General features: G+C 43.8%; 2 protein-coding genes across 2 annotated transcripts; one reads left to right on the plus strand and one right to left on the minus strand.

The window, feature by feature from the left end:
• Nucleotides 1-1,398: 1,398 nt before the first annotated feature.
• phyhd1 (phytanoyl-CoA dioxygenase domain containing 1) lies at nucleotides 1,399-8,092 on the plus strand. The gene is made up of 11 exons (XM_023984498.2): nucleotides 1,399-1,526; nucleotides 1,964-2,122; nucleotides 3,806-3,881; nucleotides 3,998-4,045; nucleotides 4,179-4,234; nucleotides 4,461-4,523; nucleotides 4,620-4,641; nucleotides 4,768-4,896; nucleotides 5,101-5,217; nucleotides 5,647-5,773; nucleotides 7,937-8,092. Exons 1-11 carry the CDS (start codon nucleotides 1,494-1,496, stop codon nucleotides 7,983-7,985), a joined length of 879 nt encoding a protein of 292 aa, XP_023840266.1. The 5' UTR covers nucleotides 1,399-1,493; the 3' UTR covers nucleotides 7,986-8,092.
• Nucleotides 8,093-9,192: 1,100 nt separating this feature from the next.
• Nucleotides 9,193-14,441, minus strand: dolk (dolichol kinase). The gene is made up of 2 exons (XM_023984508.2): nucleotides 14,333-14,441; nucleotides 9,193-13,497 (listed from the first exon to the last, which is right to left on the minus strand). Exon 2 carries the CDS (start codon nucleotides 13,335-13,337, stop codon nucleotides 11,766-11,768), a length of 1,572 nt encoding a protein of 523 aa, XP_023840276.1. The 5' UTR covers nucleotides 13,338-13,497; nucleotides 14,333-14,441; the 3' UTR covers nucleotides 9,193-11,765.
• Nucleotides 14,442-14,530: the final 89 nt, after the last annotated feature.

Genomic DNA, 14,530 nt, shown 5'->3' on the forward strand with positions numbered 1-14,530 from the left:
AGCATACCAAAACATAGTCTAAGCAGCATTGATGCTTCTCATGATTATGTATTTTACCTGTTTTGGGGAATAGTTTCTAGGTTAACTCTTATTGCATATGCATAAATAGGCAAACGACCTACTTTTTAATAGGGGGTTCATGATACTACACGATATGGTTCATGATAGAGTTCAAAAGTTGGTCTAAAAAACACAGCCTATGGAAACAGTTCAGGGAGTCTGAGATAAAGGCTTCTTATTACATATTGTACTTGGCTTAGTTGATAATAACATAGCCAAGTTATCACCTAACTAATGCCATCTTTATTCATTGTGTATTCATTCATCGTGTTATTTTTCCCTCTGCGATGTTATGAAGGGTCGTAAGTAAGCATTTCACTGTTAGTCTACACCTGTTTACGAAGCATGTGACAAATACAATTTAGTTTTGTGATATCTCCGTAGCATTAACAAATGACACGGACATGGCATGCTCTCTCAATATTGGGTAGGGCTACGGAAATGCACATTGTCTGGAAAAAAAAATGGTTTTTATTTCTTATAAGCCATACTTTGGGTGGTCAACAGGACAATGATACATATTTCTGTCAGCCAACTGAATGAGATCAGTTGGTACAAGCCTGTATCTTTTTCTTTCTTTGATGTTTTGCTGGCTGGCATTGTAAGGGCCCTGATGTGTGCTGGCTTTAGTTCCTGTCAGGTTTTGGTTCCTTTCCATCTGCTTGGACAGTCTGGTCAACATCTCAACCCACACATTTTATGTCATGTTCATATACTGTATGCCACCCACATTGGGCGGCACTATAATGTTGCTCTTGTTTCATTTAAGTGTAAAAACATAACATGGACCTGTCAAAAGTTAATGGGCAAATGACAATCTGTATCTCTTCTACATCAGTGTTGCCCATGTAATGATAGGTTTTCACGTCGTTGCCAAAATGAGGGAACACTGGCTTTCTTAGTGGAGAAATGATGAATGCCCCAGACTCTTGTAACAATGGAATATTTGAGCCTTGACAACACCACAACAGTTGTTTTACCGTGCCTATTTTTTTTTTTACCATTCTGATATAAATGATAAAGTAAAACACTTATCACTGTCTCCATGTATTCATTTCCATTAATGACTTGCCTACTGATATCGATCCCCAATTCAAAACAATTGTCAATGGAGAATCTCCATTCAAAGTACCCTTTTAGTCCAGAACTATAGGCCTAATCTGGGAAATCAGCCTTTAAAATCTCAGCAACAGCCAATGTACAACAGTCTTAAAGAATGCCCACTATCCAGTTCAAGCGTTTGGAGGGGTTGGCGTTTGGGGATGAATTGCAGATACAGGTAGGCGTAGGTCCTGAGCAGCAGCATCGAAATGGTTAAAAATCCTGTTACATTTTAATCGAGTTAGACGTCTACATCACGTGGTACTTCTAAGCAGTTTAGACCAGGAGAACCCGGTTAAATTGGATACGGAGCTTAATTTGGAGTTTTCAGCATGGACTTTCTAACAGATCAAGATGCGAAAAAGGTCAGCCTAAAATGTAGACCTAAGCGTATATATTTATAATTATTTTGTATTGTATTTACTGTCAAGCCTGCGTAGTAATGGCTCTCATAGCGATGGCTGTCGTCACTTATATAATTTCAGTAAATCCGTTACTTATCCTGTAGGCTGCACAGATATGAGAAGCATTTAATTTATAGGCTACATTTTTGTCCATACAGTGAAAATGCAACTTGCATGCCCGTGATTCAAGTGATTTACTACGTAGCAGATGCGGCCTACTCACTGAATTCATTGTAGACCATCAGCGACCCTTACATAACTTCAGCTGCTGCAAAGACCTCGGCTACAATTCTAATTAAAAAACGAAACTAACTTGTGAAAATCCAAATAATGTATTTCTATAGGACTCTAGTGTGCATATACTGTGGCGGTGAATACTTTCTGGACCTTTTCAACAGTACCAGGAGGACGGGTACCTGATCCTGGATGGGCTCCTCAGCCCGGCGGAGTGTGATGAGCTCCGGCTGAGGATGGGAGAGATCGTGGACCGGATGGACGTTCCAGAACATTGTCGGATCCAGTTCTCCACCAATCACGACGAGCAGTTGAAAACACAGGTTAACATCCCACTGGGCAAAACTGGTTGATTCAACGTTACTTCCACGTTATTTCAAGAAAAAAATTAAATGTGTTGACATTGAATCAACTTGGAAAACTGATTTCGATTTGCAAAAAGTAATCAACATAAGGGGCATTTTTTCTCACCCAACTGACATCTGTGCCTGGTGGGATTGCACAGGAATTGATTATGTCTGCTGTAGCCTACATTGAGTGAACAGGTTTGCTTTCTACACCATTTGACCCAACCATGTGTCTTCTCCATGTCTAACTATTAACATTATAAAGATGCAGGTAAGGTTCTTTATTCCCTCCTATGCATTTCCTCCCTCTAGAATTGTCTTTATAGTAATTCCTTTGCCAACGCTCATGTGTGACCCTGGCTGTCACCTGTGTTACATTATCGCACTCCACACTGCCCTTCCCCACCTGGATAAAATGAACACCTATGTGAGAATGTGTAACAGTATAACTTTATCCGTTACAAATGCTGTTCATTGACTTCAGCGTTCAACAACACATTTGCCACGCTGATCCTCAACACGGGGCCCCCTCAGGGGTGCGTGCATAGTCCCCTCCTGTACTCCATGTTCACCCACGACTGCATGGCCAAGCACGACTCCAACATCATCATTAAGTTTGCTGACGACACAACAGTGCCTGATCACCGACAACGATGAGACGGCCTATAGGGAGAGATATGTCAGAGATCTGGCAGTGTGGTACCAGGACAACAACCTTTCCCTCAACGTGAGCAAGACAAAGGAGCTGATCGTGGACTACAGGAAAAGGAGGGCCGAATACACATTGGCGGTGCTGCAGTAGAGTGGGTTGAGAGTTTCAAGTTCCTTGGTGTCCACATCACCAAGAAACTATCATGATCCAAACACACCAAGACAGTTGTGAAGAGGGCACGACAACACATTTTCCCCCTCAGGAGACTGAAAAGATTTGGCATGGGTCCCCAGATCCTCAAAAGGTTCTACAGCTGCACCATCGAGCATCCTGATTGGTTGCATCACCGCCTGGTATACCAACTGCTCGGCAGCCGACCGACCGTCAGGCACTACAGAGGGTAGTGCGTACGGCCCAGTACATCATTGGGGCCATGCTTCCTGCCATCCAGGACCTATATACTAGGCGGTGTCAGAGGAAAGGCCAAAAAAATGTCAAAGACTCCAGTCACCCTAGTCATAGACTGTTCTCTCTGCTACCGCACGGCAAGTGATACCGGAGCGCCAAGTCTAGGTCCAAAAGGCTCCTTCACAGTTTCTACCCCCAAGCCATAAGACTGCTGAACAATTAATCAAAAGGCCACCTGGACTGTTTACATTGACACCCTCCCCCTTTGTTTTTACACTGCTGCTACTCGCTGTTTTATCTATGCATAGTCACTTTACCCCTACCTACATGTACAAATGACCTCGACTAACCTGTACCCCCGCACATTGACTCGGTACCCCCTGTATATAGCCTCGTTATTTTGTTACTTTTTATTTCATTGTTTACTTTAGTTTATTTTGTAAATATTATTTAGTAAATCTTGAACTGCATTGTTGGTTAAAGGCTTGTAAGTAAGCATTTCACGGTAAGGTGAAGGTAAGGTAAACCTGTTGTATTCGCCACAAAAAAAATGTGATTTGATCTTACAGCTGGAATACCTTATCCTTATCTATCTGCAGGGAAACGCTGACTACTTCATCACCAGTGGAGATAAGATCCGCTTCTTCTTTGAGAAAGGAGTTTTTGATGATAAAGGTGAGGCCTTATTATGAGTCAAGGTTAATCTCTCAACTCACTGAAATGTGATGCAATATAGAATGTGTTGGATTTATTTGACATTGATTGACAGCTAAGTGTCACTTGCTTTATAGGAGATTTCACCGTGCCAAAAGAACAATCTCTCAACAAAATTGGACATGGTGAGTTTCAAATCTTTGAATAGATGTTGTGCTTATCTTTCAAAAGTTTTGATAACATTTTTTGCCAAGACTATCAGATAGATCTAGTATCCAGTAATCTACAGTATTGATGATCCTATTTCATCTCCAATAGCACTCCATGCCTATGAGCCTTTATACAAAACTGCCACTCATTCACCCAAGATTCAGGTGAGAATTCCTTAAGCAGCTAGTCAGTAAAGGACACAACAGAAACTGTTACAGTCAGACTAACACTGAATAATACAGACTTATCTCTTATCTGTATTTTTTTTAAACTGGACTGTCGGTTAGGGGCTCGTAAGTAAGCATTTCACTGTAAGGTCTACATCTGTTGTATTCGGCGCATGTGACTTATAAAATTTGATTTGATTTGACTGCTCTGTTTGTCTCCCAGGGTATAGCCAAGAAGCTTGGTCTGAAGAGTCCTGTGATTTTGCAAAGCATGTACATTTTCAAGGTAGAGTGCACACCAGCTTTTTACCTTTCACTAGTCTGACTTTCTCTTTAGAAAGTGTGGTAACTGGTTCTGACATTACTCCGTTGTGTTTTTCAGCAACCAGGGATCGGTGGAGAAGGTAAGAATCGTGGAGGAGAAGAAAAGAAAAGAACTGTTTACGAATACTGTAGAGTTTCTGTGTCTGTGATTTTGTGTGTGTGTGTATTTTGAACCCCATATGGCACTTTGCCTGCCTGTTTGTCAGTGATGCCCCACCAAGATGCTACATTCCTCCACACGGAGCCCCTGGGCAGGGTGATGGGCGTGTGGATCGCCCTGGAGGATGCCACCCTGGACAATGGCTGCTTGTGGTTCATCCCCGGCTCACACAACAGTAAGGCACTAATGATTCATTAGTCATTGGTGCCAAGACCCGGGACTGGTTATTTATCTCAGCTCCTCCTTTGAGATTTCAAAACAAGTTCAAGTAAATTGAGAACCACTGCCTTCATCAGTCTCAACCAGGTTTTGAATAACAGGGGTGCCCCCCTAAGGAGTTAGCATGTAATTCAAACCATGATCTCCCCCTTCCCTCTAGATGGTATCACCCGACGTATGGTTCGGACCCCTGAAGGCACCTATCCCCTGACAGACTTTGTTGGGAGAGAGGCAACCTATAACGATAAGCTGTTCATACCTGCACCTGTCAAAAAAGGTATGTTGCTCATTTCTACTGCTGACTGTCAACTGGCCTGTAATGGTGGGTCACATAATATTTACATAAAATAAACCAAAGTGTGCCCCGCTCTTGACATCAGGGACACTGACCTCAAAAGGGTTGGTTAATAACTGCAAAACAGACCTCAGTTTGTAGTGTCTGCACTGTTGTCTTTTCCACTGTGTTAGAGGGAGCAGGGTGGAGTGGGGGTCAAAGGGTACTGAGTGGTACAGACTGAAGCACACAGCCAGTTAACACTTCATTGACCTTTGAGTCTTTAGTAACCGTTAAAGCTGAGTTACAATCAGAAAGTATCAACATGCACAGTTGACTTGAAAACTGGTCTGTCAGGTTCATGACTGTTCCGTAGAGAAACATTGATAGCAGGTTAGTAAGTAACTGTCTATCTATTTTGTCTCTGCTCAGGTGGGGTGGTGTTGATTGATGGAGAAGTTGTCCATAAAAGTGAGCAGAACGTGTCAGAAAAATCGCGACATGTCTACACTTTCCACATCATGGAGTCTCAGAAGACAAAATGGAGCCCTGAGAACTGGTGAGTGTATGACAATGTTCTCTTCCTATGAAGTCAAATACACATAATCCAGGAAAATATGTAATAGAGTATGTCCTGCATAGTCAATGCTCAATTATGAACTGGGTGGTTCGAACCCTGAATTTCTTATTGGCTGACAGCCGTGGTATATCAGCCCATATACAGTGCATTCGGAAAGTATTCAGACCACTTGACGTTTTCCACATTTTGCTACGTTACAGCCTTATTCTAAAATTGATTAAATCGTTTTTTCCCCCTCATCAATTTACACACACTACCACATAATGATACATCAAAAACAAGTTTTTGCAAGTGTATTAAAAATAAACTTAAATATTACATTTACATAAGTATTCAGACCCTTTACTCAGTACTTTGTTGAAGCACCTTTGACAGCGATTACAGCCTCGAGTCTTCTTGGGTAAGATGCTACAAGCTTGGTACACCAGTATTTGGGGAGTTTCTCGCATTCTTCTCTGCAGATCCTCTCAAGCTCTGTCAGGTTGGATGGGTAGTGTCGCTGCACAGCTATTTTCAGGTCTCTCCAGATATGTTCGATCAGGTTCAAGTCCGGGCTCTGGATGGGCCACTCAAGGACATTCAGAGACTTGTCCCGAAGCCACTCTTGCGTTGTCTGGGCTGTGTGCTTTGGGCTGTTGTCCTGTTGGAAGGTGAACCATCGCCCCAGTCTGAGGTCCTGAGTGCTCTGGAGCAGGTTTTCATCAAGGATCTCTCTGTACTTTGTTCGAGTCATCTTTCCCTTGATCCTGAGTCTCCCAGTCCCTGCCGCTGAAAAACATCCCCACAGCATGATGCTGCCACCACCGTGCTTCACCTTAGGGATGGTGCCAGGTTTCTTCCAGACGTGATGCTTGGCATTCAGGCCAAATAGTTCAATCTTGGTTTCATCAGACCAGATAATCTTGTTTCTAATGGTCTGAGAGTCCTTTAGGTGCCTTTTGGCAATCTCCAAGCAGGCTGTCAAGTGCCTTTTACTGTGGAGTGGCTTACGTCTGACCACTCTACCATAAAGGCCTGATTGGTGGAGTGCTGCAGAGATGTTGTCCTTCTGGAAGGTTCTCCCATCTCCACAGAGGAACTCTGGAGCTCTGTCAGAGTGACCATCGGGTTCTTGGACACCTCCCTGACCAAGGCCATTTCTCCCGATTGCTCAGTTTGACCAGGTGGCCAGCTCTAGGAAGAGTCTTGGTGGTTCCAAACTTCTTCCATTGAATAATAATGGAGGCCACTGTGTTCTTGGGGACCTTCAATGCTGCAGACATTTTTTGGTCCCCTTCCCCAGATCTGTGCCTCGACACAATCCTGTCTCGGAGCTCTACTGACAATTCCTTCGACCTCATGGCTTGGTTTTTGCTCTGACACTCCCTGTCAACTGTGGGACCTTATATAGACAGGTGTGTGCCTTTCCAAATCATGTCCAATCAATTGAATTTACCACATGTGGACTCCAATCAAGTTGTAGAAACATCTCAAGGATGATATATATATATATATTCCATTTTAGAATAAGGCTGTAATGTGGAAAAAGTGAAGGGGTCTGAATACTTTCCAAATGCACTGTATACCACGGGTAGGACAAAGCATTTATTTTTACTGCTCTAATTACGTTGGTAACCAGTTTATAATAGCAATAAGGCACCTCGGGGGTTTGTGGTATATGGCCAATATGGCCAGGCACTCCGCGTTGCATCGTACATAAGAACAGCCCTTAGCCGGGGTATATTGGCCATAGACCACACCCCCTCGGGCCTTATTGCTTAATTATAAACTGGGTGGTTTGAGCCCTGAATTCTGAAGGCTATGGTATATCAGAACATATACCACGGGTAGGACAAAATATTTCGTTTTACTGCTCTAATTACATTGGTAACCAGTTTATAATAGCAATAAGGCTCCTCTGGGGTTTGTGATATGGCCAATATACCACACCACCTCGGACCTTATTGCTTAAATATACACCTTGTTATTGGTTAGTGACAGTGTTCCAAATGGATCTTCGTCAGGTCTTTCACAGAATAGCACACATCTGAGGCATTGGCGTCACGCTGTACACTTCTGATACATTGAAATAAATACAGTAAGCGATTCGGGGGGATATAAGAAGGTGTTGAGATAAAGGTGTTCCTCACTCTTTTTTGACAGGTTACAGCCCACAGAGGAGCTTCCTTTCCCTGCCCTGTACACCAAGTAATCCTGGTTCCCTCTGTCTGCCACTACACTGAATGGATGGACAGAGGCAGACACCTTCACTTGTCCATAGAGAAGATTAAATAAACAAATTATCCCCTCCAGATTAAATGTTTTTGACGTTCTCTTTTCTGGTATTATAAACTTTTCTACTACTTGACAGCATCGTTTTTTCAGCATCACATCGTTTTCTCAGCCTCACTCCTGAAAAAAACTAAAACATTCTTGACTAGGGCCGGGATTCAATCTGATCGCGCATTGCGGCTTTTAAAAGGAGATTTACGATCGAGAAGACATGCAGTGTTTACCGTGAATCGAACAACAATGGCTTAAAATATGCAACGCCTATAACCTGCAATCGGATTGATCCTGGCTTAACGCCATGATAAAGTGACCAGCAGAGCCCAGGTTGCCAGTGGTACAGGGTCAGAAAGGGGCTGTTGAAATGTGGTCATGGTTTAGTCAACCTAAATATGTTTACATTTGGACCCAGTGATATAAAGACACCTCTGTTATTTCCCAGGTGTGTGCGCTTCAGGACATTGGTCAGAAGATTTGCAATTAGGCTTCTACAATAAAATGAGTGGGCATCTAGGGTTGTTTACACAGGCAGCCCAATTCAATTTTTTTTCACTAATTGGTCTTTTGACCAATCAGATCAGCTCTGAAAAAAAGCCTATGTGAAAAGATCTGATTGGTCAAAAGACCAATTTGTGGAAAAAAGATTGGGCTGCTTAAACACAGCCGTAGTGGGACACTGTCGTGAGCAATGAATCAACATGGCAATGTTTACACAGACAGACAATTCTAATCTTTTTACCGATCACATCAGATCTTTCAGAGCTGATCTGATTGGTCAAAAGACCAATTAGTGAAAACAATTATCAGAATTGGGCTGCCTGTGTGTGTGCACGTGCTTCAGGGTATTAGTCAGAAGACATGTAATTAGGCTTTATAAGATGAGTGAACATTTAGTAGTAGCACACTGAAGTGAGCAATGAACCAATGTGTTTGTGTGTAGAACAGTTAATTCAAATCACATGTGTTTTAGCAGTTAATCTCATTCAGATTCCCTTAAGTATCCAACATATCTTCTATCTGATCAGAAACACAGTTTGCCTTATCAAGGTATGTCTTCCTGATAGATCAATGTGAGACATTATGCCCACAAATATACCCTGCTATCTCTGGATGAAAAACAGACAAACATCTAGCATAAAAGGCCTTTAATGATGCAACAATCTGCCATGCAATACAAGTGTTTCCCGTCAAAGGCAAGAACAAGCTCATAAATTATCATTACGGATTATTGGAAAAGGCAACAAACAAAATACTACTTATTTATTACAGATTCATCAAATACTGTCAGTTCCATGCTGAAAAAAACAAGTAAACAAACATTATAAAAAGAGGTCTCTCCAGAATGCACAGTAAACTGGAGGAAGTGGAATTGGAGCCTGGCTGTACCAGACTCAATGTGCACTCTATTGTTTGAGTGCCAATTTCCGTCTAGTTTAACTAGGCTATGGGAACGCAGAGGCTCCTATGGACCACAGGCGGTTGGTGGCACCTTATTTGGGGAGGATGGGCTTCTGGTAATGGCTGGAGCAGATTGGTATCAAATACATGGTCCCCATGTGTTTGATGCCATTACATTCGCTCCATTCCAGACATTATGAGTCATCCTCCCCTCAGCAGCCTCCACTACTATGGACAGTTGTAGTTTGATGTGACATGTCTGACTCAGAGGCGTTTACACAGGCAGATCAATTCTGATATTTTGCCCAATTATTGGCAAAAGAGCTGATCTGATTGGTCAAGACTAATTAGTGGAAAAAGATCAGAAGAATTGGGCTGCCTGTCTAAACACAGCCAGATAGCGAAAGATGCATCTACAGATAACTAGTATAGCATCTCAATGTTAGCTGATTTAATTTTTAAAAGGTACATGTAGTTACTTTCATTACACCATAAATACATACCTTCCTGCAGCTTATAAACACTGTCAGGAAATGAATTTAATCATTTCTAAATTTAACAAAACATGAATTCAATATGTTCATGATACATGTGGCCCTGTTATATCATCTCTACAATTTATTTCCAATATACAAATCAGATTTTTTGGGGGGGATGAACGTTAAGGAAATTCATGTATATTTTGGAGAGGGTCCTATCAAAACACCCAGATAAAAGACAAAGGATTCATACAAAACTGAAAAGATACTGTAGGGTAATTTCTGTATACAAGTTACAGTAAAGGATTTCAAAATGTTTAATGTCATGCTAAAGTGTATAAACTGCTGCCATATTGAAGAATCAATCAGTCTACTTCAACACAAACCATGCTGTCAGCTAGAGTATCTACAGTACTAGGTAATGTGTGATACAAAATATACTTCTTTAAGGCATATATGTCCCGCAATCAGTCCGTAATATTGCCACAACAAGAAATGCAAATAGATTATAGTCAGATGAAATTGTAACAACAAAAAATGCTCTGAAAAACAAATTATCAAATTATGTTCTTCAAAAGGCTGTACAAAGGTAGTTTTCCTTTAGCAAAAAAAAGCCCATCACAATTTATTAAAACGTGCCATTTACCAGTGTCTGCCATGACAGCTGATCAGGGCAGGGAAACTTAATTCCGGCTAAAATACATTTTGTCCAATGTACTGAACTCCATCTCCTGTTGTATAATTCAGGAGTTTGGGATTTCAGAGTGTTACAGTGACTCAGGGACATTCATCCTCTGTCCCTCAGGGGAATCCCCCACCTCCCCATCAAGACAGAGCTGGGTCATATTCACTAATAATAATAATAATAATAATAATAATAATGTGGGTGCTTCTATTTGTCCTATTTCACACATGTACACGTGTGTTAATACGCATGTGTGAATTGGAAATGTATAATTTTTTTGCATATCCCAACTCTGAGACACCTTTGCAGAGTGGGGTCATGGCCAGGGTCAGCAATTATCAACAGTGGTTAGGCACCAAACAGAAGAAGACAGCCTGAAACAAGGCAGGACTACCCCAAACTTGTCCAATGAGGAATGCTCGTTTTCATTTTCTGTTGCCAAACATTTTGCTACGGTGTGCCCTAATGAATACGACCCTGCTCTCAAACAAAATTATTTAACTTCCCTTATCCTCAACCAAGCAACTGAAAATAAAAAAAAATAAAAACAGTAGTGTGCATGTTGAACCGACTTGTTGTATTCTAGCTGAACATCACTGATTCTATTGTCATGCTGTTGTCCCACAAAATGAAGAGCAAAATCTAGAGTGTATGTTCCGGCTTCATGTATTTCTCATAATGTTTGCAAGCTCATTCCCTAGCTAGCAGTGCTATCAGATTGTACTTCATCCTTCTTTGTGCCAGCCATATTGATTTTCCCACACATGGTCATGTTAGTGGAGAGATTATCAATGCAACATCAATACAACGGATCATAACTTTTACTCTCACAAAGCAACAAAACAAAAAAATCCTCAGTCATCCAATGAGGATTTCCATACATTCCCTTAGACTTTAAAAGTCAGAAATTACATTGGTTAGCCTATCCAATCTGACCTCTGGTCAAGAGGTGACCGTGTGGGTGTGTTTAAGTGCATCTGCTCAGCCGCTGATCACAGACTGAGAAGACCAACTGATCTACAAATCGCCTTGCATCCTAAACGGATACTCACTATGATTTGCAGATCTGTCAGTCTGCCGCCGCCGACTGCAAGGTAGTCGATCTCAAACATGACCTGTGTGCGGTGCTCCACGGGGGTCATCAGAGCAGCAGCAGGATGAAGAGGTAGAGTGGCAGCAGCAGGTTGTCTATCTGTGAGGTGTAGGCCTCCAGCATGGCTACCATGGTGATGGAGCCCACGATCCATGAGTAGGTGGAGTTCAGATTGATGGTGGGGTCGAATATGAGGAAGATGGCCACGGCGATGATCTGGGCGAATACCGACGTAGCTGTGCCCTCCACTGTCTTCTTGGTGCCCGGCCAGCGGATCTCGCCCATGCTGCTGCCGAACACCGACGCCACTGTGTCCCCCACACCCACCGCCAGCACCCCGGCGTAGGGCACCAGGCCCCCCGCCCCGGGCAGGATGCCTTTGGGGGCACAGGGCCCCGGGAACAGCCAGATAGGCAGGGACATGCCCAGGAGGAGGTAGATGTGGGTGAGGATGAGAGGTCCAGAGTCACGCTCGTCCAGGAACAGGGTGAGTAACTGACGGAGGAGTTGACCCAGCGGGCGGATGCGGAAGTAGCGCACATACTCCAGGAGCAGGAAGGCCCCCAGGCAGCCCACGGACGCCACGTGTAGGAGCTGGCGGTCATACACCAGGCCTGGGACGAAGGTGGCTACTACAATGAGGTGGAAGTACTTTCTGACTATCGTAGAGGCCTGGTGCTTCTTGGAGCCTGACTGGCGCTGGTAGTTCTGGTGCAGCACAACCAGGGTGGCCAGCGTGGCCAGCAGCACCCAGTAGCCCAGCAGGCACAGACGCTTGTCGTTCAGAGTCACAAAGTCCAGAAGCCACATGATGGGGTGGCGGCGGATGAGGAGGGAGAGCCAGGGCATGAGGATCCCCAGGCCCAGCACAGCCGTCATCATATGGAAGAAGAGCGACGACACCCAGGTCTCAGACTCCATGAAGCAGAAGAGCAGGGCAAAAAACACCCCTAGGAGAAGAGATCCTACCACCACCACGGGCAGGAAGTAGTGGACTGGCTCCCCTTTGACCTCAGCCATGTTGAGTGAGCGCTTTATGAGCTGGTTGACGATGAAGCTGATGCCCCCGACGATGAGGAGGGCCTCGCCGGGCGTGAAGCAGCGCGGTAGCAGGTAGAGCACGATCAGACTCAGGTAGACGAATATCAGCAGCACCTCCAGAACCTCAATCACCTCCGACACCGTTAGGGTCTGCTTCACCGTGTACAGGATGGCACTGCTCGCCACGCCCGCGATCACGCATGTGTTGGTGGGCACGGGCCTCGTGATGCCCAGCGCGAGGAGCGACAGGAACAGTGCCAGCATCATGCCTGTCACTGTGACCACCATGGAGAAACGCTCAAAGTAGACGTTCCCCGAGGCGGCGCACTTCTCCCGCAGCGCCACACCCAGCAGGGGCATCACCATGACGGCTGGGACGATGCCGCTGTTGGCTGACAGGCGCCACTGAAAGACGGCGTTGCCATTACGGAGCAGGCGGTCCCACTTGTGCTGCACGTAGAAGGCCTGGATGACCAGGGCCACGCAGCACCAGGAGTGCTGGTTCCACACGGCCATGTGGACACACATCACCACAGAGAAGACCACCGCAGACTCCACCAGTACCGGGTTGGTCTGCATGGTTGCAATCGGGGGAGAAGACAGGGAGGGAGGGCGGTTCACGGCAGAGGACTCCAGCTCGAATACAAATCTCTTATTTAAAAGGTCTGTCAATTCCTTTCTGCGGCACACATCATGGTTAGTTCTTATTTTAGTCCACAATCTTAGGCCTGTCCTGTATCTGTGAAGACAAAGTAGCAAAATGGCTGAAGCAAAATACAGTGAAAAACCATTTAATGAGAATCAAACGTTGAATATATTAAACCATTGTTTTCCCATTACACTCACACTTATTTCAAAAGATCCACACCCCACATCGATTGTTGAAATACCACTGAACCTTGGCCCACTGACTAATGCCGCGTTCAGTCGCCAGTCGAATTAGGAAACTCGGAAATGTCCGACATGCTAACTGGTTAAACACCACACGTGTATAACTACAACCGGAAATTTCCTAGATTCGACTAGTACGTGAACGCGGCATAATGCCCATGACCGATTGCCACACTTAACATTCACTCCCAAATTAACTGTCAGGTAGCTAAAAGTGATCATGGCTAATAATTGCTATGGATGAATTATTTACCAGAAATTGTACTAGACAGTAAAGTCTAGAGATGACAATACAAAAGGGCAAGTCTAGACAAGTAGAAATGCCTTAACTCCAACCTTTTTCTCATACAAGAGGTGGTGAGGGTTGAAATTATTTATACAGTATCTTTAAAACGAACGATTTATGGTAACAAGCGTTAATTCATGATCATTCGAGATATCAAATAGCTTTTTGGCTATATGCATATGAACTGCTACATAACGTGGCCTTGCTACAGATCCCTCTCACTGTAGTGAGAAATGCTTGAATGCAATTTCAGCCGATGCAGCGATCCCGCATCCTAGTTAACGTTAGCAAAAATTTATCTGACAAATGTACTGAGTTGAGTTCTCGTTCAGATAGCCGGTATTCGACCATTAAACGGTTATTTAAAATGAATTGAAAGCATCACAAATAGACTTACCCGGTAAATACTGCACATATCAGGATAAATGAGTGAAGCGATATCCGATCTTTCGACTATTATATTCTGCACAATCAGCTGGCGCCCCTCATACCCGTAGGAGGTGGCCTTATTGACAGCCAAGTCACGTGGTACATGGAAACCTTTATTTATGGTGCACGACGTGTGATATTTTCTTATTATATATTTAATTTCATG

The sequence above is a fragment of the Salvelinus sp. IW2-2015 genome, linkage group LG4q.1:29 (genome assembly GCF_002910315.2).
Source record: "Salvelinus sp. IW2-2015 linkage group LG4q.1:29, ASM291031v2, whole genome shotgun sequence".
NCBI classification, from domain to species: domain Eukaryota; kingdom Metazoa; phylum Chordata; class Actinopteri; order Salmoniformes; family Salmonidae; genus Salvelinus; species Salvelinus sp. IW2-2015.